Source organism: Ranitomeya imitator, chromosome 3 (genome assembly GCF_032444005.1).
Source record: "Ranitomeya imitator isolate aRanImi1 chromosome 3, aRanImi1.pri, whole genome shotgun sequence".
In the NCBI taxonomy this organism is placed as follows: Eukaryota; Metazoa; Chordata; class Amphibia; order Anura; family Dendrobatidae; genus Ranitomeya; species Ranitomeya imitator.
Genome location: NC_091284.1, coordinates 380,906,683 through 380,930,305, shown reverse-complemented (window position 1 = coordinate 380,930,305; position 23,623 = coordinate 380,906,683). Strand labels below are relative to the sequence as shown.

The following is a 23,623-nucleotide window of genomic DNA, read 5'->3' as shown; positions in this document are numbered from 1 at the left end:
ACCGACTCGCCACCCCCAAGATGTCGCAGGTCGAGAAATCGTCCGGAGCCCAGGGGAGTGGAGCCAGAGCCCAGGGGAGGAGAGTCGGAGCCAAGTGTAAGTGACCCCCAACCTAGTGCTAGTGACGCCCAACCTAGCACTAGTGCCCCCGTCTGGACCCCCATCCCTGAAAACTTTGCTCCACGGATTCCTGATTTCATTCCCCAATCAGGAATCCAATTTGAGACTGCCAACCTCCGGGAGATAGACTTTTTCAAAGTCTTTTTCTCGGAGTCAATCGTCAGTCTCATGGTGGAGCAAACAAATTTGTACGCCCTGCAATTTTTTGCCCAAAACCCAAGTTCATCATTTTCTACTTGGAATCCCGTTGACTCTGTAGAAATGATGAAATATTGGGGACTGGTCCTTCACATGGGAATTGTGAAGAAACCAGAAATTCGCCAATACTGGAGTACTGATATTTTATATCAAACTCCAATATTTGGCATGGTTATGAATCGCAAACGTTTTGAGGCGATTCATAAATTTCTCCACTTTAGGGACAATACGGACATCCTTCCTCGCGATGACCCGAATTTTGATAGACTGTTCAAAATTCGGCCGGTCATCGAACACTTCAGCAACAAGTTTGCTGAAGTGTACATTCCCCAAAGGGAAATTTGTGTGGACGAATCCCTCATCCACTTCAAAGGGAGGCTTCAGTTCTGTCAGTACCTGCCAAGCAAAAGGGCGAGGTACGGGATAAAACTCTACAAGATCTGTGAGAGTACCTCAGGGTACACTCTCAGCTTTAGAGTTTATCAAGGAAAGGACAGCAGTATCCAGCCCCCAGATTGTCCACCTGCTCTGGGGGTGAGTGGGAAAATAGTGTGGGATTTGGTCCACCCACTGCTTGATAAAGGTTACCATCTGTACGTTGATAACTTTTATACAAGCATCCCACTCTTTCAATCCCTCTCTGCCAGAGCTACCGTCGCTTGCGGTACTGTGCGCAGAAACAAGAGGGGTCTCCCTTTGTCACTAATTGAGCAGGTTCTCCCAAAGGGTGAGAGCCGGGCCCAATGTAGTGGCAACATGCTTGCGGTCAAGTTCAAAGACAAAAGGGACGTCTTTTTCTTGACAACAATCCATGGTCCCGGCACCACGGCCAGCACTGTTCGAGGTACCCCAGCACAGGTCCACAAACCGGACTGTGCGCTGGGGTACAACAAACACATGGGGGGAGTTGATCTTTCTGATCAAGTCCTCCAGCCCTATAGTGCCATGCGGAAAACGAAGGTGTGGTATAAAAAACTGGCTGTGCACATCGTACAAATGGCACTGTATAACGCATACGTGCTATCACGATGTGCAGGCCAGACCAACAACACCTTCCTTCAGTTCCAGGAGGCGGTGATAAAGGCCCTGATTGGAGGCGTGGAAGGAGCGGGCCCCAGCACCCCTGGAACTCAAGGTTCCCGTATGGTACCGGTGCAACATTTTCCCTGTGAGGGGAGAGCAAAAAAAAGGTGCCGGGTGTGCTATAAAAGGGGGATAAGAAGGGAAACTCGTTTCCAATGTGAAACGTGTCCCGACAAACCTGCACTGTGTTTGACTGAATGCTTCAGAATTCATCACACGTCCGTGGACTAGCCACATCCTGATATTCCACTACAGAACTCACCCACGCCAGGCTGATATACACAACACCACACACACACACCAACCTGACATACACTACACCACACACACCAACCTGACGTAGTGTGTCAGATTGGTGTGTGTGGCGTAGTGTACATCAGGTTGGTGTGTGGTGTGGTATAGTGTACGTCAGGTTGGTGTGTGTGTGTGTGTGTGTGTGTGTGTGTGTGTGTGTGTGTGTGTGTGTGGTGTACACTACACCACACACACCTACCTGACGTACACTACACCACACCCCAACCTGACATACACTACACCACACACACCAACCTGACGTAGTGTGTCAGATTGGCGTGTGTTGCGTAGTGTACATCAGGTTGGTGTGTGGTGTGGTATAGTGTACGTCAGGTTGGTGTGTGTGTGTGTGTGGTGTACACTACACCACACACACCTACCTGACGTACACTACACCACTCACCAACCTAACATACACTACACAACCCAACCTGACGTAGTGTCAGGGTGTGTATGGCGTAGTGTACGTCAGTTTGGTGTGGTCTGGTATAGTGTACGTCGTGTGTGTGTGTGTGTGTGTGTGTGTGTGTGTGTGTGTGTGTGTGTGTGTGGTGAATACTACACCACACACACACCAACCTGACATACACTACATACCTTCCATACACAACATAGTGTCCGCTAAAGATTGGAGCTATTTTTTCATTCAAAAAGTCAAATGGCGCTCCTTCCCTTCCGAGCCTTGCCGTGCGCCTAAACAGTGGTTTACGCCTACATGTGAGGTACCGGTGTACTCAGGAGATATTGCCCAACAAATTTTAGCATCCATTTTACCCTGATGCCCATGTGAAAATGAAAAAAATTGAGGCTAAAATAAAATTTTTGTGAAAAAAAAGTACTTTTTCATTTTTATGGATCAATTTGTGAAGCACCTGGGGGTTCAAAGTGCTCAATATGCATCTAGATAAGTTCCTTGGGTGGTCTAGTTTGCAAAATGGGGTCATATGTGGGGGAGCTCCAATGTTTAGGCACACGGCGGCTCTCCAAACGTGACATGGTGTCCGCTAACGATGGAGATAATTTTTCATTCAAAAAGTCAAATGGCGCTCCTTCCCTTACAAGCCCTGCCGTGCGCCCAAACAGTGGTTTACCCCCACATATGAGGTATCAGCGTACTCAGGACAAATTGGACAACAACTTTCGTGGTTCAGTTTCTCCTTTTACCATTGGGAAAATAAAAAAATTGTTGCTGAAAGATCATTTTTGTGACTAAAAAGTTAAATGTTCATTTTTTCCTTCCATGTTGCTTCTGCTGCTGTGAAGCACCTGAAGGGTTAATAAACTTCTTGAATGTGGTTTTGAGCACCTTGAGGGGTGCAGTTTTTAGAATGGTGTCACTTTTGGGTATTTTCAGCCATGTAGACCCCTCAAACTGACTTCAAATGTGAGGTGGTCCCTAAAAAAAATGGTTTTGTAAATTTCGTTGTAAAAATTAGAAATCGCTGGTCAAATTTTAACCCTTATAACTTCCTAGCAAAAAAAAAATTTTGTTTCCAAAATTGTGCTGATGTAAAGTAGACATGTGGGAAATGTTATTTATTAACTATTTTGTGTCACATATCTCTCTAGTTTAACAGAATAAAAATTAAAAATTTGAAAATTGCGAAGTTTTCAAAATTTTCACCAAATTTCCAATTTTTTCACACAAACGCAAAAATTATCGACCTAAATTTACCACTAACATGAAGCCCAATATGTCACGAAAAAACAATCTCGGAACCGCTAGGATCCGTTGAAGCGTTCCTGAGTTATTACCTCATAAAGGGACACTGGTCAGAATTGCAAAAAATGGCAAGGTCTTTAAGGTCAAAATAGGCTGGGTCATGAAGGGGTTAAAAGAAATTGGTCATGTGCGAAAACGTCATTTACCTTTAGTTATAGGGTTAATCTGCATGTAAATAGCATTAAAAATATAATGTTCGGCTTTTTGGAACAGCTGCTATAAAAGGAGAAAATTTACTCCTATCCGCTCCCTGTGGAAGCCAGTCATTGGGGTGCTGCATGGAGCAGTTATAGTTACTGCTCACTATACAGTGAGCATGGTGCAATCACTCTCCAGCAAGTTAACAGCCTGTGCTGCACACACACTTTGCAGAGCTGGCTGTCAAAGTGCCAGGGAGTGATTACAGCACGCTCACTGTATAATGATCAGTTACCGTAACGCTCCATGCACTACCCCAATGACAGGAAGAGAGTGGCTACAGGGAGGATATAAGTTAATTTTCTCTCTGTAGCTGCTGCCCTACTTATACAGCCTAGCATGATCTTACCATTTACCTGAAGATCAACCCTATATCTGCTGGTAATTAGAGTTTTTGGACTTGACAAGTTCCCTTTAAACTGTGCTGCTCTCATACCACTTGTTACCCATGATTTCCAGACTCCTGAATAGCAAATCTTTATAGCAGTACACACTTTCTCCCCATGACTTTCGATTAACTGATCTTGTTTTAGTGTGCGACGTAATAACTCTGGAACACTTCAACGGATCCTGGTGATTCGGAGATTATTTTTTCATGATATAATATAATTAGTGATGAGCGAATATACTCGTTACTCGAGATTTCCCGAGCACGCTCGGGTGCCGACCGAGTATTTTTTAGTGCTCGGAGATTTAGTTTTCCTCACCTCAGCTGAATGATTTACATCTGTTAGCCAGCTTGATTACATGTGGGGATTCCCTAGCAACCAGGCAACCCCCACATGTACTTATGCTGGCTAGCAGATGTAAATCATTCAGCTGCGGCGCTGAAAACTAAATCTCCGAGCACTAAAAAATACTCGGAGGTCACCCGAGCGTGCTTGGGAAATCTCAAGTAACGAGTATATTCGCTCATAAGAAAAAAAAATTATGCCCAGCCCATGTTTCTGGAGACATGCACACGTAAGTTAGACTGGCTGTCATCACTTCAGAAATGCCAAACATGGACGAAATATGTGGTTTAGGTACACTGTGGGGCTTAGAAGGGAGAGGGGCATTTGGATTTGAGAGCGCAGAATTCACTGAATTTCTTCTGGCAAGTGAGGCGCCATTTCACTTTTCCAGAGCCTTTGTGCTACCAGTAACATGGAATCCCCCTATATTTCCATTAACAGATGACATGCCTGAGTGGGGACTAGCTTTTTTGTGGATTGAATTGAAGCTTTTATTGGGAATATTTTACATAACGTTTGGGATCACATTTATCCGGTGCACTACGCTGACCACTTACTTTGGGGTTTCCATCTGAGTCTCCAAGTGACGTGACAGATGAAACCACTGAAGGAGCAATTCACTATAATGAGGCAGCAAAGTTAGGCCGGCCTCACACTAGCGTGTTTTACAGATGTAAGAGAGGTGCTGAAAATACGGATTGCATATGGTATAATGCTTCTCTATGCCCCAGCTCCTATCAGCCGTATTTTACTGATCCTTATTATACGGTGTTCTACGGCCGTAGAAAATCGCAGCATGCTGCGTTTGTCACCGTATTGCGCAAAAAATGCCAATGAAAGTCTATGGGGGCCAGAAAAATACGGATTACACATGGACCAGCAGTGTGACTTGCGAGAAATGCGCAGCGGTGTTCTAGAGAAAAGCCGGCAATTCAGTGCGTTGTACAGTAAAATCACACTGACAGCTTACAATAGAATAGCTAAAATAAATGTCCACACATAGTATAGGGAGATATATATATATATATATATATATATATATATATATATAGTGAGACACATGTATATATATTAATATTTCATACAGCGCTAGATGGCTTAAAAGCCGGTAATTCAATTGCTGGCTTTTCCTATCTCCTTCTCAAACCCGACATGATATGAGACATGGTTTACATACAGTAAACCATCTCATATCCCTTTTTTTGCATATTCCACACTACTAATGTTAGTAGTGTGTATGTGCAAAATTTGGGCACTCTAGCTATTAAAGGGTTAAATCGCGGAAATTGGGCTCCCGCGCAATTTTCTCCGGCAGAATAGTAAAGCCAGTGACTGAGGGCAGATATTAATAGCCTGGAGAGGGTCCATGGTTATTGCCCCCCCCCCATCCCCCCGGCTAAAAACATCTGCCCCCAGTCACCCCAGAAAAGGCACATCTGGAAGATACTAACATTAGTAGTGTGGAATATGCAAAAAAAAAAAAAAAGGGGGATATGAGATGGTTTACTGTATGTAAACCATGTCTCATATCATGTTGGGTTCGGAAAGAAGATAGCAAAGCCGGCAATTGAATTACCAGCTTTTAAGCCATTTAGCGCTGTATGATAGATATATATATATTTATTACATACACACACACAGTATATATGTTTTTTACGATTTTTTGAGGACATGGATCCATTCTATGTCCGTATGTCGGTTTTGCAAGCCTGCAAGAAAATCTCGCAGTACGGATGCCATACGGATTACATACAGAGGATGCCATGCGCAAAATACACTGCCACACCCTGCCTACGGATGAGATACGGACCACTACTTTGGGGACTTTTCTGCGTATTACGGACCGTATTTTTATACACTGAGTGTGAGGCCGGCCTTACTCTGGCCTCTCTCTTCAGCGGTGTCCTTTTCAGAAGTGCAAAAAACTGTGGCCAATGGCACTTTAATGCAATCCGATAAAGACGGACACCGCCGGATCACAGGTCAGACAGCGTCCACAGTGTCTTCATCTGCCTCATTATAGGGAATCTTCCGCCAGAGATTCCGTCTGAATCATGCATTTCAGAGATTTTTATGGAAACCCCAATGCAATCGCTCAGCGTAGGATAATTGTGCGCCGAGCCTTACTGCAATCTTTGGGAGACAAAATGGGGGGAAAACACCACCAACAGCAGCTGAAGAAATGGTTTTATTTATTTTTACGCCGTTCCTCGTGCAGTATATCAGGCAACTTTATTCTTCGGGTCGGTGCAATTACAGCAATACCAGATTTATATTAGTTTTTATGATTGGCTGCTGTCACACACTAAAAGACATTATTTATTGTAAAAAAAAATAGTTTTTGCATCACCACATTTTGAGAGCTTTTTTTCCTGATATCATCCTCTGACCCCTCGTACCTGTACCTATTTTTACAGACCCACTAGGTGTCTAACGGCCCTCACCACCCAGATTCTGTGCTCCCGGGACACTTCTGCCCGGACTGGCTTTATTATAAGGTACAGCATAAGTTTACTCTGTCCCGTGTGTTGCTAGTTTCAAATGCTCTTGTGGTTCCCCTTTATGGTACTTTATCCCAGTACCCTACACCTATCAGTTCTATGGCTGGACTAACCCCATTATCTCCTATCTGCCCTTTTAGGCCCCCGTAGCATTATTATTCCTCTCCTATCTCTATAACCTGACACTACTCTCTAATATATGCCACACTGGATACACGTGTCCGGATCCCACCCTCCTCCGTTAGGCTCTATCGACATTCCCTACTCTTCATTCCTATTTAATTATGTCATCTTGCCACTATGACAGGTTGTGCCTTAACAAGGGATCGGTCGTATACCCCCTACCACTGCCACTATTATGCATCTATGTCAAAGGACTTGAGGTAATACACTGTACAGTTCATTACCATGCTTCTCTATTATTATACCTTGTTTATTATTATACCCTGTTACTAGAACCTTTTGTTGTTCCTGACCATACTACCTCGCCTTCTAGGTTGCTTTGTACGTAATAGTTCTTCTCGTTCTCTTATTGGTCTTTTATTATTGCATGTAATGTTTTGTTTTCTTGTTTTGTTCTCCTCTTGTAATTTTCTCCCCCCCCCCCCTTTTTTTTCTCTTTCTATAATGTTGCCCTATGTAAAACATTGTCTTATACAGTTTCTTTGCTTTTCAGTAACCCCATGAGTAAGACCCAGGAGGGTCGAAACGTCGGGTTTTTGTCTATTTCAAATGAATATGAATGTGGCAACCACTTAGTGCCGGGTGTCAGCTGTCAGAATCAGCCAACACCCAGTGGGAATCGCCCCAATATCCCCCGTGTGCTCAGGCGATCGCACAGACATAATAATCCTTCCCTGGTCAGTTAGACCCAAGGCACAGGGACGGAATATTACATCTAATGTCAGAAAGGGGTTAGATATGTTTTACATTATAACATGCATAAAAAATCCTAATGTTTCTAATAAGTTTTAAATGGTTTTAATCATTTGTATCCATTGCAATTACAACAGGGGCATCCTAATGTTTTCCACTACTGTTAATAAAACAGTTATCAAGACCACAGAATTACATTAGTTTCCATGGTGAAATCTCAATTTGTAACATGTCAAAATGTTACATTTGTGATAACTGTTGAAACATTGAGATCATTCATTACTACTTAGGATTGAGAAAGCCTCAGTTTAGTTTAGTTTATTAAAGTATGTTCGTTCTGTTTGACAACTTGTTCTGAAACCTACTGGTGACAAGCTCATTCTGTTTGTTGCCTAGATTAGGGTGTCATAAGATCGTTGAAAATATAAACTCCTCAACATTGAAATAGCAAAACCAAGAAGGAAACATCGTGGAATTATGGAAATCACACGATAAACATGATATCGACCCTACTTGGGGATTATGGTAGCCGGACCCTCTAGTCTTCATTTCAAGTACACCAACAGCTGAACGTTACATTGATTTGGTCGTGGAACCATGTTTTTTCAACACCAGACCAGATATTGCTCGTGTTACTGTGGACAACCTTCAAGTCTCAAATGTGCCATGCATCGTCTATGGACTTGTCTCCCATTGAGCACATCAGGGATGTCACATGCTGCCAAGTGCATTCAGCGTGGCTAAACATTCTTCAGGCAACCATTATTAACCTTACTGATAGCATGCCAATGTTTATAAGTGTGTGTATATATTTCAGGTTGTGGAGCTCATATTTGATACTGAATAAATCGTAGTGTTTTAAAAATTGAGTTTCCATTTTTCTTTATCATTCGAATATCGTTGACAATTCTATTGTTCTTCTAATTTACATAATATCTTGCCTTTTCCTTCTTGGTGTTACAATTGCAATGTTGAGGAGTGATATACAGCTCTATCTTTTGGATACACGTGTCGGTTATATTTAGTTTGTTATAGAAAAACAATGCAAAGTAAGATTTTTTTTTTTTTTTTCATTTTGCGTGTTGATTGAGAAAAATAAATTAAAATGGAAATTTAAAGAAAAGAGAAATTAAGTAAAATCAATATTTCAGTGTATCCACCCTTTGCCTTCAAATCAGCAGCAAAGCATCAGTTCTTCTAGGTACACTTGCACACACTTTTTGAAAGACCTTGGCAGTGACGTTGTACCAAACATCTTGGAGAACTAGTGGCCAAAAATGGGAAAAAGTGCTGGTATAGTAAAGCTTTTGGTAGTGAGGCAGGCTCTGTGTTCTAGCCTGCCAGCAAAGTGAATAAGTAGTAATAACAGTATTCACTACACGATGCTTTTGGTGGAGATATCTAGAGCCACTTGGTTGATTTACACCAACCTAAAATCGGGATATGTCCACTTAATACACCTGTATTCGATCTTGGTTTACATGCTTATGTCTATTCTCATCATAGCCAAATGTTTGTAAGTAACACAAAATCTATATTCATCATGATTATCAAAGTTTGCTCTTACCTTTAGGCTATCGAGGTCTCCACTTAACTGATTCTCATCCCTAGATATCATATAGCGATAATGATTTTGGTAGAAGTCAGATAATTCATAGTACATAAAAACAGGGGCCTAGAATGAGAGGATTTTACAACCATGAATATAAACCAAGATACTAGAATATATACAGCATCAATTGGAAATTGGAACTACTCAAAAAAAAAAAAAAGAAATAGGCTAATTGCATGTCAAGACACACTAGAATGACACTTCATGGCATGTATAGGAGCTGGGATTTCAATAGATTCATAAAGCTCACATTTTATGGCATGATAGAACTTACATAAGTAAACCTTAACTCTCTAATATAAAAGGATGATGTTCATGTATTGTTGGAGAGATATTACATATGAAAAAGAAGAGTAATCCAGCGGGAAATAACGTTGAATAAAATTTCACATGTTTATTAGTCAAAAAATATAAAAAAGGGAATTAAAGGGTAAATTCTTTTATAGAACGATAAAAAAAGAAAAAAAATGTAGAAGCAACATCGGAATACATTACATTCACATCTGATTACAGTCCACAATTTGGAGACAGTTAGTATTATTAAAAAATATATTCCTATATTAAATCAGGACAAAACTGACACAGATAATCAACAACACTATACAGCAAAAAATGCACCAACATTAAGTTCTATATTGTCGCCTAGTCTATATAATAGTAGAAGAAAAGAAAAGGGAATATCCAGCACGTCCATCCAGTGTAAGTAAAATATCCAAAATTTATTAGAGCATTTTAAAAAACAATATTAAAAAAAGAGAGAGAGACCCTCTCTGCCTGACGCGTTTCTGGCGCACCACGGCGCCCTTAGTCATAGGAACTAATACCATATAAATGAACAGGTTTATATATAGCAAGGAACCAATCACAGACATAGCAATCAATTACATTGAAAAAAGCTGCAGCTAAACACACATAAGACTTTTTTTCTATATAAAATACATTGAAATTGCATGAATATATACTTTAAATCAGGGGTCCCCAACTCCAGTCCTCAAGGCCCACCAACAGGTCATGTTTTCAGTATTTCCTTTGCATTGCACAGGTGATGCAATTATTACCTGGGCAAGACTAAGGAAATCCTGAAAACATGACATGTTGGTGGGCCTTGAGGACTGGAGTTTGGGACCCCTGCTTTAAATTGCCGCAAAATCTGTTAGTTCAATATATGTAAAAAAAGGTCATTCCTGTAATTCATACCGTGTGGATGTTTAGTGTCTAGAGTCCGAATCTAAAAGTTTTCCCGCAGTGCTAATTGTTTCTTCCAATCTCCACCTCTAGGTGACTGACTAACCCTTTCTATGCCAAAAAATCAAAAATCTGATAGGCATATAAAGGGTTAGTCAGTCACCTAGAGGTGGAGATTGGAAGAAACAATTAGCACTGCGGGAAAACTTTTGGATTCTGACTTTAGACACTAAACATCCACACGGTATGAATTACAGGAATGACCTTTTTTACATATATTGAACTAACAGATAGATTTTGCGGCAATTTAAAGTATATATTCATGCAATTTCAATGTATTTGATATAGAAAAAAAAAGTCTTGTTATGTGTGTTTAGCTGCAGCTTTTTTCAATGTAATTGATTGCCATGTCTGATTGGTTCCTTGCTATATATAAACCTGTTCATCTATATGGTATTAGTTCCTATGACTAAGGGCGCCGTGGTGCGCCAGAAACGCGTCAGGCACAGAGGGTCTCTTTTTTTAATATTGTTTTTTAAAATGCTCTAATAAATTTTGGATATTTTACTTACACTGGATGGATGTGCTGGATATTCCCTTTTCCTTTCTTCTACTTCAGCTGAAATCACCAGCAGGTACGGCACCCACCAGCTACATTCATTTGCAACGGCTTACAGATGCATGTCTCGGCGTGTCAAGCTCCTAACCTTCCCTCTCCCCCCTCCTCTTTTTCTCGAATGTCTATATAATAGTAATCAATCTTAATCTAAGAAATAAGGAAAGAAAACATGGTTGGATGTCAAGGTGTTTTTTTTTTGTTTGTTTTTTGTTGTGGTGCCCAACGCTGCTCAGTGTGTCAGTATGTATGGAAAACAAATATATATCAATCACGGGTTAATTTCATGGAATTTCATATTAATGATTTTATTAATTGTAATGATAACTATGTAGTCTACCCTATTGAATGTACGCTTTGCTAATTCCAATATGTGGGATGCACTACATGCCCATTAAAAACGAGAATTAGACGTCACTTATCTGATGTAGTTAACCCTGCGGCTATTTCCTCGTCAGCTGTATCAAGACACTTTTTGAATGTCCATAAAGGAGATACTTCTGGTTTTGTTTTCTGTGGTATAGAAAAGGTCTACAGACATTACAGAGGCCGAGTTCACAGAAGGAAACTCCTGAACTGGGAGGCCTTTTGGATTTCCTTCTGGAAACAAGAGTACCACATGGCTTAAACCATAGACAGGATCTCATCCTACAATATTAATATATTAATTTTGTATTCTTTGGGTATTTTTCCTTCATTATTCTTTTTAATCCCTTTGTGTGATGTTTTCACAATGTGTTATCTTGCTTTGTATTTGTATTCTCAAGATCTGTTCCCTTGTATATCCCAATAGCCAGCAGATAGGTTTTTCTAAATTAATGGACACTATTCGAAACAGCTGTGCAATGGAGCAAGAGAAACTATAAGAACTCACTCAATCTTCATGGGACTAGGCCATGGATAAGACGGATGTCGAAACGCGTTGGCTAAATGCTATTGTTTGTGCATAATGCTGTCAAGTGCTGTTGAGGTTTACCCCTTAATTCCTTTTTTATAATTTTGGACTAATAAACATGTGACCCTTTATTCAAGATTATTTCCCGCTGGATTACTTTTCTTGTCCATGTCATACAACCAGTTGCTCTAGCCATTCTGTGCGGGAATAGATGTGGAAGAGTCTTGATGCAGGTGAACTGACTTTTCTTATTTTTCTTCTACCGAGATATGACATATACTGTAGTACACTGGGTTTGCTGACTTTCGACATCAACTTTAATTTTTCTAGAAAAAACAATTTATACCAAAGGTTTTAACATACCACCATGTAAAAGGCCTAAAATATCACTTGCCCTGGTTTTGGCAAAAAAATGGTAGTCCACCATAACAAGGGCACGGTTTATACCTAGTCCAAGACAACTTTGATTGGATGAATCCAATGTACCGTTTTCTTAAAGAAGATCTCCCATGAAGGTTTATAGACTCTTAATATACTGCAATCATATTATATTGCAATAATATTATATAGCATTGTGTACTTACAATTGCTCATTTAGCCTTTCTACACAGCTAATTCTTCTCTTTTCTCTGCTCTATGGAGAAACAGGAAGTCTCTTTTCCCTGCATTTATCATTCCTTTCTTCAACTCTTGACCCACCAGCTGCTCTCTCCTCCCATTGCCATTGACTTTTGCAGTGACTGATGACTCATACAGGAAAAAATGACCTCCTGTTTCTACATAGAGCTTGGAAGAAAAACACGCTAACAGAAGTCCACGACCATGTGGACATGAGAATTGTGGTGTATACTAAAATTGTCATTATAATAAAGTCAACACAATGGAACTTACCGGAAAGAATTCTGTTATATTAAAGGTAAAGTCACAGAGGCAGCGGTCGGAGGCATTAACACAATTATTGCAAGGTTCTCCTGGCTGGGCACCTGTGTAATCATACTAAGAAGAAAAAAAATATATAATTATAAATTACTGTATGGAAAGCCATAAAGGTGCCAAGCAAAGATAAGTGTAGCTTATTGGTTAACAAATGTCCCTGTTATGGTATTTGTGGAATTTGTTATTCTGCAATTATCATTTTTGCAGTGTTCATGGCAAATAAATGTCAAAACTTTTTGGTACAATTTTTTTGGGGGGGAAAAAAATTATATTTTCTTTACATAAATACATATTAAAATAAGAATGCTACCATCAATAGGTAAACATCCTGGAAGTATTTTGCTGTGTTCCGTAACATAGTGCACTGGTAATGCTTTTCGGCTTTGCCCACAGTTGGGCAAAACATACTGCGCATGCGCGAGCGAAGATTGCATTGCGCACGTGCAAACTATGGAGTACACAATCAAATTCCCGAAAATATTGCGGACAACAGGGAAGGATGGCGTGGAGGAAAGAAGAAGAAACACTGCCCATCAGACCGGACACAGGGCATTTACATAGCCCCGCCAATCTGAGGTGACAGATTCCCTTTAAAAGCTTTGCAGACCGTCTCCATTCAGATTTTTTTTTTGGTTGGAGTATACCGTCCGGAAAAAAAAAAAAAAAAAAGCCTGAATGATTGCTACAAGAAGAACACAACGGTTACCAAAATTCATGACAGACTACAAACATTAATAACCCATTCCCACAATAAAATGTAAATAAACATCCTTGAAAAGAGTGTGTGGATGGGGCTCAGAGGATCACGATTTGCACTTTACACTGCAATACTGTGTGTCATATATGGAGTTACAAGTTATACAGATCCAAGGACATTGGATCTCTGCCTGCACCCCCCTGCCATGAGCAGGTAATTGAAGCAGGTTATCTGATGGATAGCAGACATGGAGTATACAGAGTAATTAACAAGTAGGAAGTTCCATATTTCCCATGCCATATCTATCAAATCTGAGTTTGACACAATCCGTGGATATATCCGTGATCAAGGAGCTTTTGTGGGTGAACGTTTTGGTAGCTGGCAACCCACAAGAGTGCAGTCTCTCCTTGATTTATGGATATATCATTCATGTGTGGCATGTATAGAATGCTTAAAGGATATTCAGTAAGAAGACGGCCATATTGTTTTTCTAGGAGGTTCCTGGGGGAAAATATTACAGCAGACATCTGGCCTAAAACTGGTTTCGAATAAAATCTAATTAGCCGTACTCTGATCTCAGCTGAGGGAGAAGTGAGAGGGGTCTGGTAGACCTTTTATAACATGTCATCTAAGGAATATCCATATCCGATCCCTGGAGAAGCAATGAGTATTGCAGATCTGTCTGTTTCAGGCAGCATTCTCCTCTGCTAGAAGCTCTAATTCTTAAGACTGTATGTTATCCTTTTTATTTGTTTTTGCCTATACGAATGTCTTTATTATTTAATCTCAGCTTATACACGAGTCATTGTCCAGAAAGACGGCGAGCGAGGGGGAATGGCGGAGTAGCAGCAGGAGCCGGCGACTGTGGCACAGTGACAGCTGCAGTCATCGGCAAACAGAAGACATCATACCTACCCTCCTCGCACAGTCGCTGCATCTTCGTCCTGGCAGCTCTTCCTGTGCTCAGCGGGCACAGGGTACCCCTCATTAAGATAATGAATATGCACGCATCTCCACTCCCATAGGTGTGGAGCGCATATTCATTACCTTAATGAGCAGTACCACGTGACCGCTGAGCACACATACAACAGGGGGAGCCACACAGCAGGACATGGATGTGGGGTCAATGCATACCCAGCTTATATCAATAAGCTTACCCAGTTTTCCGTGGCAAAATTAGGTGCCTTGGCTTATACTCGAGTAGATACGGTAAATCAGAATTACTTTTTTTTTTTTTTTTTGCTGGCGCAATATTCCAATAAAAGGCTAAAACTGGTATCAGTAAAAATGTCTGCTCAGGGCGCAATAAAGAATCTCCATATTCCGAAAACGGTTCTCGAAAAATGCAAATATATTTTAATTTTTTCTCCATCACTTGAAAGGGAACCTGTCAGAAGTTTTTTGCTACTTCGTCCGAGAGCAACATGACGTAGGCAAAGAGATCCTGAATCAAACGATGTATCAGGTTACTGGGTGCAGCCGTTCTGATAATTTTTTTGTAATGTGTAGATTCAAACCAGGGATTCAAGCTTCAGGAGGCTAATTTGCATATTCCAGGTGCCTTCTGGGAGAAGCGAAGTCTCCCTAAGCTAGAAGATCGTTGGGTACAGCCGGGACCAGCTGCTTCGAAAGCATCACCAAACCGCGCGCCGTAAGGCGCGCGAATTTTTGCCTGTAGGACATTATTGCAAGAGAGCTTGGCTGAGTAGATTACACAAGAAGGAAAACACACAGCAACTCAGCAGGATCTAGGAGCAACATGGCAGATGTGACAACCTACTTGGTGAGCTGCAGCATGTGCTACATGTTCACAGATCGACCAGAAGAAGAATCCAATTTCACCTGTCAGAAGTGTAGACTAGTGGCCCTTTTAGAAGAAAAGGTGCGGGGTCTGGAAGAAAGAATAGCAACTTTGAAACTCATCAAAGAGAATGAAGACTTTCTAGACAGAACAGAAGCATCTCTACTGGTCACAGAAGGTGCAAAAAGTGTCAGAGAACCTCCAAAAGCAGATGAGTGGAAGCATGTGACCAAAAGAAGCAAGAAGACCATGGAGAAATCACCAACCACACAACTGAAGAACCGATATCAAATCTTTGTAGAGGATGAAGATGGCACACCTAAGAATGAAGCAATACCAGCAAGCAAAAAAGAAAAGGGCACACAGCAACAAGTGACAGCAAAAAGTACAGCCAAGAAGCAACGAAGAGTGGTGGTGGTGGGAGACTCACTACTGAGAGGCACCGAAGCAGCCATCTGCAGACCGGACATAACTGCAAGAGAAGTATGCTGCCTTCCAGGTGCGATGATCAAGGATGTGACCGATAGGATACCAAAGCTCTTCAGCTCCAAGGACGTCCACCCATTTCTTCTGATACATGTTGGCACCAATGACATGGCAAGGAAGGACCTACCGACAATCTGCAAGGACTTTGAAGAGTTGGGGAAGAAAGTAAAGGAACTGGATGCACAGGTAGTTTTTTCTTCTATCCTTCCAGTAGACGGGCATGGCACCAGGAGATGGAACAGGATCCTTGATGCAAACAACTGGCTAAGACGATGGTGCAGACAACAAGGATTTGGATTCCTGGACCACGGTGTGAATTACTGGTATGATGGACTCCTCGCCAGAGACGGACTACACCTCAACAAACCTGGGAAACACACATTCGCCAGAAGACTCGCTACACTCATCAGGAGGGCGTTAAACTAGAAGAAGAGGGGACGGGAAGAAAAACATTAGACTCGAACAAAGACGACCCAGGAAAACATACTCAGAAGGGAGGTAAGAACATTTCTAAAACAATCCACAGTGAGGAGATTGGAACAAAACAAAATCCTCTAAACTGCATGCTCGCAAACGCCAGAAGCCTGACAAACAAGATGGAAGAACTAGAAGCAGAAATATCTACAGGTAACTTTGACATAGTGGGAATAACCGAGACATGGTTAGATGAAAGCTATGACTGGGCAGTTAACTTACAGGGTTACAGTCTGTTTAGAAAGGATCGTAAAAATCGGAGAGGAGGAGGGGTTTGTCTCTATGTAAAGTCTTGTCTAAAGTCCACTTTAAGGGAGGATATTAGCGAAGGGAATGAGGATGTCGAGTCCATATGGGTTGAAATTCATGGAGGGAAAAATGGTAACAAAATTCTCATTGGGGTCTGTTACAAACCCCCAAATATAACAGAAAGCATGGAAAGTCTACTTCTAAAGCAGATAGATGAAGCTGCAACCCATAATGAGGTCCTGGTTATGGGGGACTTTAACTACCCGGATATTAACTGGGAAACAGAAACCTGTGAAACCCATAAAGGCAACAGGTTTCTGCTAATAACCAAGAAAAATTATCTTTCACAATTGGTGCAGAATCCAACCAGAGGAGCAGCACTTTTAGACCTAATACTATCTAATAGACCTGACAGAATAACAAATCTGCAGGGGGTTGGGCATTTAGGAAATAGCGACCACAATATTGTGCAGTTTCACCTGTCTTTCACTAGGGGGACTTGTCAGGGAGTCACAAAAACATTGAACTTTAGGAAGGCAAAGTTTGAACAGCTTAGAGATGCCCTTAATCTGGTAGACTGGGACAATATCCTCAGAAATGAGAATACAGATAATAAATGGGAAATGTTTAAGAACATCCTAAATAGGCAGTGTAAGCGGTTTATACCTTGTGGGAATAAAAGGACTAGAAATAGGAAAAACCCAATGTGGCTAAACAAAGAAGTAAGACAGGCAATTAACAGTAAAAAGAAAGCATTTGCACTACTAAAGCAGGATGGCACCATTGAAGCTCTAAAAAACTATAGGGAGAAAAATACTTTATCTAAAAAACTAATTAAAGCTGCCAAAAAGGAAACAGAGAAGCACATTGCTAAGGAGAGTAAAACTAATCCCAAACTGTTCTTCAATTATATCAATAGTAAAAGAATAAAAACTGAAAATGTAGGCCCCTTAAAAAATAGTGAGGAAAGAATGGTTGTAGATGACGAGGAAAAAGCTAACATATTAAACACCTTCTTCTCCACGGTATTCACGGTGGAAAATGAAATGCTAGGTGAAATCCCAAGAAACAATGAAAACCCTATATTAAGGGTCACCAATCTAACCCAAGAAGAGGTGCGAAACCGGCTAAATAAGATTAAAATAGATAAATCTCCGGGTCCGGATGGCATACACCCACGAGTACTAAGAGAACTAAGTAATGTAATAGATAAACCATTATTTCTTATTTTTAGTGACTCTATAGCGACAGGGTCTGTTCCGCAGGATTGGCGCATAGCAAATGTGGTGCCAATATTCAAAAAGGGCTCTAAAAGTGAACCTGGAAATTATAGGCCAGTAAGTCTAACCTCTATTGTTGGTAAAATATTTGAAGGGTTTCTGAGGGATGTTATTCTGGATTATCTCAATGAGAATAACTGTTTAACTCCATATCAGCATGGGTTTATGAGAAATCGCTCCTGTCAAACCAATCTAATCAGTTTTTATGAAGAGGTAAGCTATAGACTGGACCACGGTGAGTCATTGGACGTGGTATATCTCGATTTTTCCAAAGCGTTTGATACCGTGCCGCACAAGAGGTTGCTACACAAAATGAGAATGCTTGGTCTGGGGGAAAATGTGTGTAAATGGGTTAGTAACTGGCTTAGTGATAGAAAGCAGAGGGTGGTTATAAATGGTATAGTCTCTAACTGGGTCGCTGTGACCAGTGGGGTACCGCAGGGGTCAGTATTGGGACCTGTTCTCTTCAACATATTCATTAATGATCTGGTAGAAGGTTTACACAGTAAAATATCGATATTTGCAGATGATACAAAACTATGTAAAGCAGTTAATACAAGAGAAGATAGTATTCTGCTACAGATGGATCTGGATAAGTTGGAAACTTGGGCTGAAAGGTGGCAGATGAGGTTTAACAATGATAAATGTAAGGTTATACACATGGGAAGAGGGAATCAATATCACCATTACACACTGAACGGGAAACCACTGGGTAAATCTGACAGGGAGAAGGACTTGGGGATCCTAGTTAATGATAAACTTACCTGGAGCAGCCAGTGCCAGGCAGCAGCTGCCAAGGCAAACAGGATCATGGGGTGCATTAAAAGAGGTCTGGATACACATGATGAGAGCATTATACTGCCTCTGTACAAATCCCTAGTTAGACCGCACATGGAGTACTGTGTCCAGTTTTGGGCACCGGTGCTCAGGAAGGATATAATGGAACTAGAGAGAGTACAAAGGAGGGCAACAAAATTAATAAAGGGGATGGGAGAACTACAATACCCAGATAGATTAGCGAAATTAGGATTATTTAGTCTAGAAAAAAGACGACTGAGGGGCGATCTAATAACCATGTATAAGTATATAAGGGGACAATACAAATATCTCGCTGAGGATCTGTTTATACCAAGGAAGGTGACGGGCACAAGGGGGCATTCTTTGCGTCTGGAGGAGAGAAGGTTTTTCCACCAACATAGAAGAGGATTCTTTACTGTTAGGGCAGTGAGAATCTGGAATTGCTTGCCTGAGGAGGTGGTGATGGCGAACTCAGTCGAGGGGTTCAAGAGAGGCCTGGATGTCTTCCTGGAGCAGAACAATATTGTATCATACAATTATTAGGTTCTGTAGAAGGACGTAGATCTGGGTATTTATTATGATGGAATATAGGCTGAACTGGATGGACAAATGTCTTTTTTCGGCCTTACTAACTATGTTACTATGTTACTAATGTAGCAGAGCTGAGAATGCTAACCCCGTCCGCACCAGGCTCTCTATATGAGCTGCTTATCATATGAGGGGGTGGAGTCTATAATGCTTGGAGAAAGTATGTAACGAAGACCATGTAGCTGCCCTGCAGATCTGTTCTGCTGATGCACCTGTTCTTTCTGCCCAGGAGACTGAAGTGGATCTAGTTGAGTGGGCCTTGATCCCCACTGGGGGACTTTTGTCTTGAGCGAGATATGCTTCTGCTATAGCTCTCTTGATCCAGTTAGAAATAGTGCTTTTCTCTACTTTCTTCCCTTTATTTTGTCCAGAGAGATGGACAAATAGATTTTGGTCAATTCTGCAAGAGCTGGTTTGCTCTAAATAATGTAGTACAGTACGTCTGACATCAAGAGTATAGAATCTTTCTTCTTTTGTATTTGCTAGATTTTGGCAGAAAGAAGGTAGAACGATTTCCTGAGAGCGGTGGAACTCGGAGACTACCTTTGGAAGAAAGGAAGGGTCGAGACGAAGTACTATGAAGTCATCCCTAATAGACAAGTAGGGCTCTCTTATTGATAGGGCTTAAAGTTCTCCTACTCTTCTTGCCGTGGTTATAGCCACCAGAAAGATTGTTTTGTAGATAAGAGTTTGCGGAGAACAAGAGGATAAGGGCTCAAATGGTGGACCTGTAAGCCCCTGGAGTACTAAATTAAAGTCCCATAAGGGAACCACGGACTGCATTTTAGGGTTAATTTTGGAGGCTGATATCATGAACCTCTTAATCCAGCAATGACCTGCCAGATCGTGGTCGAAGATAGAACTGAGGGCAGAGACCTGGACTTTTAATGTGCTAGGCTTGAGGCCTATCTCTAAGCCTTCGTGTAGAAAATCTAGAATTTTCGACAAATTTGGACAGGGGGGTCTGGTAGATTAGGAAAGCAGAAAGATGAAGATTTCTTCCAGACCTTACTATAGATAGCATTGGTTACTGGTTTTCTTGATCTCTGAAGTGTAGCAACTACTGAGTCCGACGGCCCTTTAGCTCTCAGCACCTGGGCTTCAGTAACCATGCCGCTAGATTCCATTTCTGGTGATCCAGGTGATAAATGTGTCCTTTCAAGAATAGGTCGTTCTCTACTGGTAATTGGATCGGGCCGTCTAGTCGGAGTTTGTTCTTCTCGGATTTTCTGTAAAACCTTCGCCAAAATCGTGACTGGAGGAAACGCATAGGCCAGGCGAAAATTCCACCTCTGGGCTAGAGCATCCACTCCTCTGGAGCCGTCCCTGGGATTTAGAGAGAAGGCGGCTTCGACCTGAGTGTTTTGACAAGATGCGAAGAGGTCGATTTCCAGCAGACCCCATCTGTCCACAAGCATTTTGAAGCTTCGACTGTTCAGGCTCCATTCCCCTGGCTGTATATCTTGACGACTCAGTCTGCCTGGGAGTTGGACGAGCCTTACAAGTGGACCGCTGTCAGAGACAGTAGGTATTTCTCTGCTCAGGAGCATATTCGGGTGGAGATGCCCTTTAAGTTGTTGAACTTTGTACTGCCCTGATGTCGGATATGAGCAACTGCAGTCATATTGTCCGAATATACTCGGACACGTTGTCCTATGATAAGTCGACCTGCTGCAAGAAGGGTCTCGTCTACAGCTTTTAGTTCTCTGTAGTTGGACGACTTCCTGCTCGTTGTCTGTTCCCAGAGTCCTTTGAAAGGGATGTTGTTTGCCATCGCTCCCCAACCCCTCTTGCTTGCATCTGTTGTGATTGTAGTCAGTGGGATCTGAGTCTAGCTGACACCTTTGTGGAGATTTCTTAGGTTTACCCACCATGCTAGAGAGGCTCTGACTCGACCTGGCGTGTGTAGCTTTTTGTTTAAAGAGCTGGGATGGCCGTTCCAATTCTCTAGAATATGAGTTTGAAGGATTCTGGAGTGGGCCTGAGCCCAGGGTACTGATTGGATGCAGGCCATCATGGAACCCAGAAGCGACATGCCCTCCCTGAACGTAGGAGATCTCGTGTCTCTGAATGTCTTGACCTTTGATACCAAGGTTAGACGGTGGTCTTCTGGAAGAAAAGACATTTGTTTTGCGGAGTCCAAAAGCACTCCCAGGAATTTCCTGGATTTGGAGGGCCGTGGCTGAGATTTCTTCAGATTCGGGACCCACCCCAGGGATGTTAGGCCATGTTCACACTATGCGGTTTTTACTGTGGAACCGCGGCGATTTTGCCGCTGCGGGTCCGCAGCTGTTTTCCATGCAGGGTACAGTACAATGTTACCCTATGGAAAACAGAAACCGCAGTGCACATGATGCGGAAAAACCCGAAAAAAAACGCGCAGAATTGCTGTGGAAAAAAAGAAGGACCATGTCACTTCTTTGTGCAGAATCGCAGCGATTCTGCACCCATAGAAGTGCATTGATCCGCTTACTTCCCGCATGGGGCTGTGCCCACCATGCGGGAAGTAATGCGGATAATGTGCGGGTTATACCCGGGGTGGAGGATAGGAGACTCTCCTCCAGGCCCTGGGAACCATATCTGTATTTAAAAAAAAAAGAATAAAAATAAAAAATAATGCTATACTCACCTCTGAAGTCTCAGCGCTGCACGCGGCCGTCCGGTCTCAGGTTTGCTATGCGACCAGGACCTTCGGTGACGTCGCGGTCACATGACCGTGACGTCACCGAAGGTCCTGGTCGCACAGCATCTTTGGAACCGGACCGCCGCCTGCAGCGCCGAGGAGATCGGGACGTCAGAGGGTGAGTATATCATCATGATTTTATTATTTTTAACATTACTATTGATGCTGCATATTGCTGCATATGCAGCATCAATAGTAGGGGTAAATCCCGCAGCGGAACCCGCAGGACAAACCACGATAAATCTGCAGGGATAACCGCAGTGGGTTTGCCCTGCAGATTTATCAAATCCGCTGCGGGAGAACCCGCAGAATAAAAAGGAACGTGTGAATGTGGCCTTAGAGTATCGAGAGTCTTTGATACATGGGATTCTAGGGTCATCTTGGTAGAGGCCACTATTAGCAAGTCGTCCAGGTAAAGAACAATATAGATGCCTTGGTTCCGAATATAGGACACCACCTCCGCCATTATCTTGGAAAAAACTCTTGGTGCAGAGGAGATTCCAAATGGGAGAACGTTGAACTGATAATGTTCCATCAGGTGATTCCCCTGTACCGCAAACCTGAGGTATTTTCGGTGTCTCGGGTGAATTGGAATATGGAAGTATGCGTCCTTTAAGTCAATGGTCGACATAAAGGAGTGAGGACCTATCAAAGGATTGCGGTATTTTACATGCTGGTTGAGTCCTTTCAAATTTATAATGATACGAGACTCGCCCGAAGGCTTGGGTACTAGAAATAGTCGGGAGTAATGTCCTAGACCTTTTTCCGACTCTGGAACTTGAGATATTACATTTGATCTTATTAGGTCTCTGAGACCTACTAGCAAAGTTGTTTGGTCTCTCAAAGAGGGAAGGGAGGTGACCTTGAGACCCCGTGGAGGGGAAAAGATGAACTCTATGAACAGGCCCTCAATGACGACATTGAGGACACAGTGGCAACTGGTGATATTTTGCCACTTTTAGGAAAAATCTTGAGTCCCCCCCCCCCCCCCCTACCGGGTCGAAGTCACCGCTTCTGTTGGGACTGCTGCTGTTGGAGGATAAGGATATTCTTTCCTCCACCTTTTGGACAGCTCCACCTCCCAGGCTTGCCTTTTCCTCTCTGAGAGGCTTGGGGCTGTGAGGGATGAAAAAAGCCTTTTCTTAGGTGGTTTTTGTTTTAGAAGAGCTTTTTTCTTGTCCGTGGCCTTCTCCAAGATTTCGCCTAGCAAAGGTCCGAAAACATAGTCCCCTTTAAAGGGTATAGCACATAATTTGGCTTTGGAGGTGATGTCACCAGACCACATCTTGAGCCATAGAGCGCTCCTAGCCGAATTCATTTGCACCAGGGATCTAGCAGCAACTCTGATGGTTTCCATGGAGGCATCAGCCAAAAAAACAGTAGCCCTAAGGAGGCTAGGTAGGGAGTCCAGCAGCTCACCTCTGGAGGTACCCTGAGATATGTGGGACTCTATCCCGCTGGTTAGGGGAACTAGAGCTCTAGCTACACAGGTTGAGGCAATATTAGCTTTCAAGGCTACTGTAGAAGTCTCACAGGATTTTTTCAAGAGACTGTCAATCTTCCTGTCCATCGGATCCTTCAACTGCGAAGAATCCT

At 42.2% G+C, this 23,623-nt stretch overlaps 1 protein-coding gene across 1 annotated transcript in view; it reads right to left on the bottom strand.

Moving 5' to 3' along the window:
* LOC138670004 (cell cycle control protein 50B-like) overlaps positions 1-23,623 on the bottom strand; it is a 90,700-nt gene that overhangs the window by 20,584 nt on the left and 46,493 nt on the right. The window contains exons 3-4 of the mRNA XM_069756961.1: positions 12,927-13,031; positions 9,295-9,402 (exon numbers count right to left, since the gene is read on the bottom strand). Coding sequence (XP_069613062.1) covers positions 9,295-9,402; positions 12,927-13,031 — 213 coding nt within the window. The remainder of the gene's footprint in view (positions 1-9,294; positions 9,403-12,926; positions 13,032-23,623) is intronic.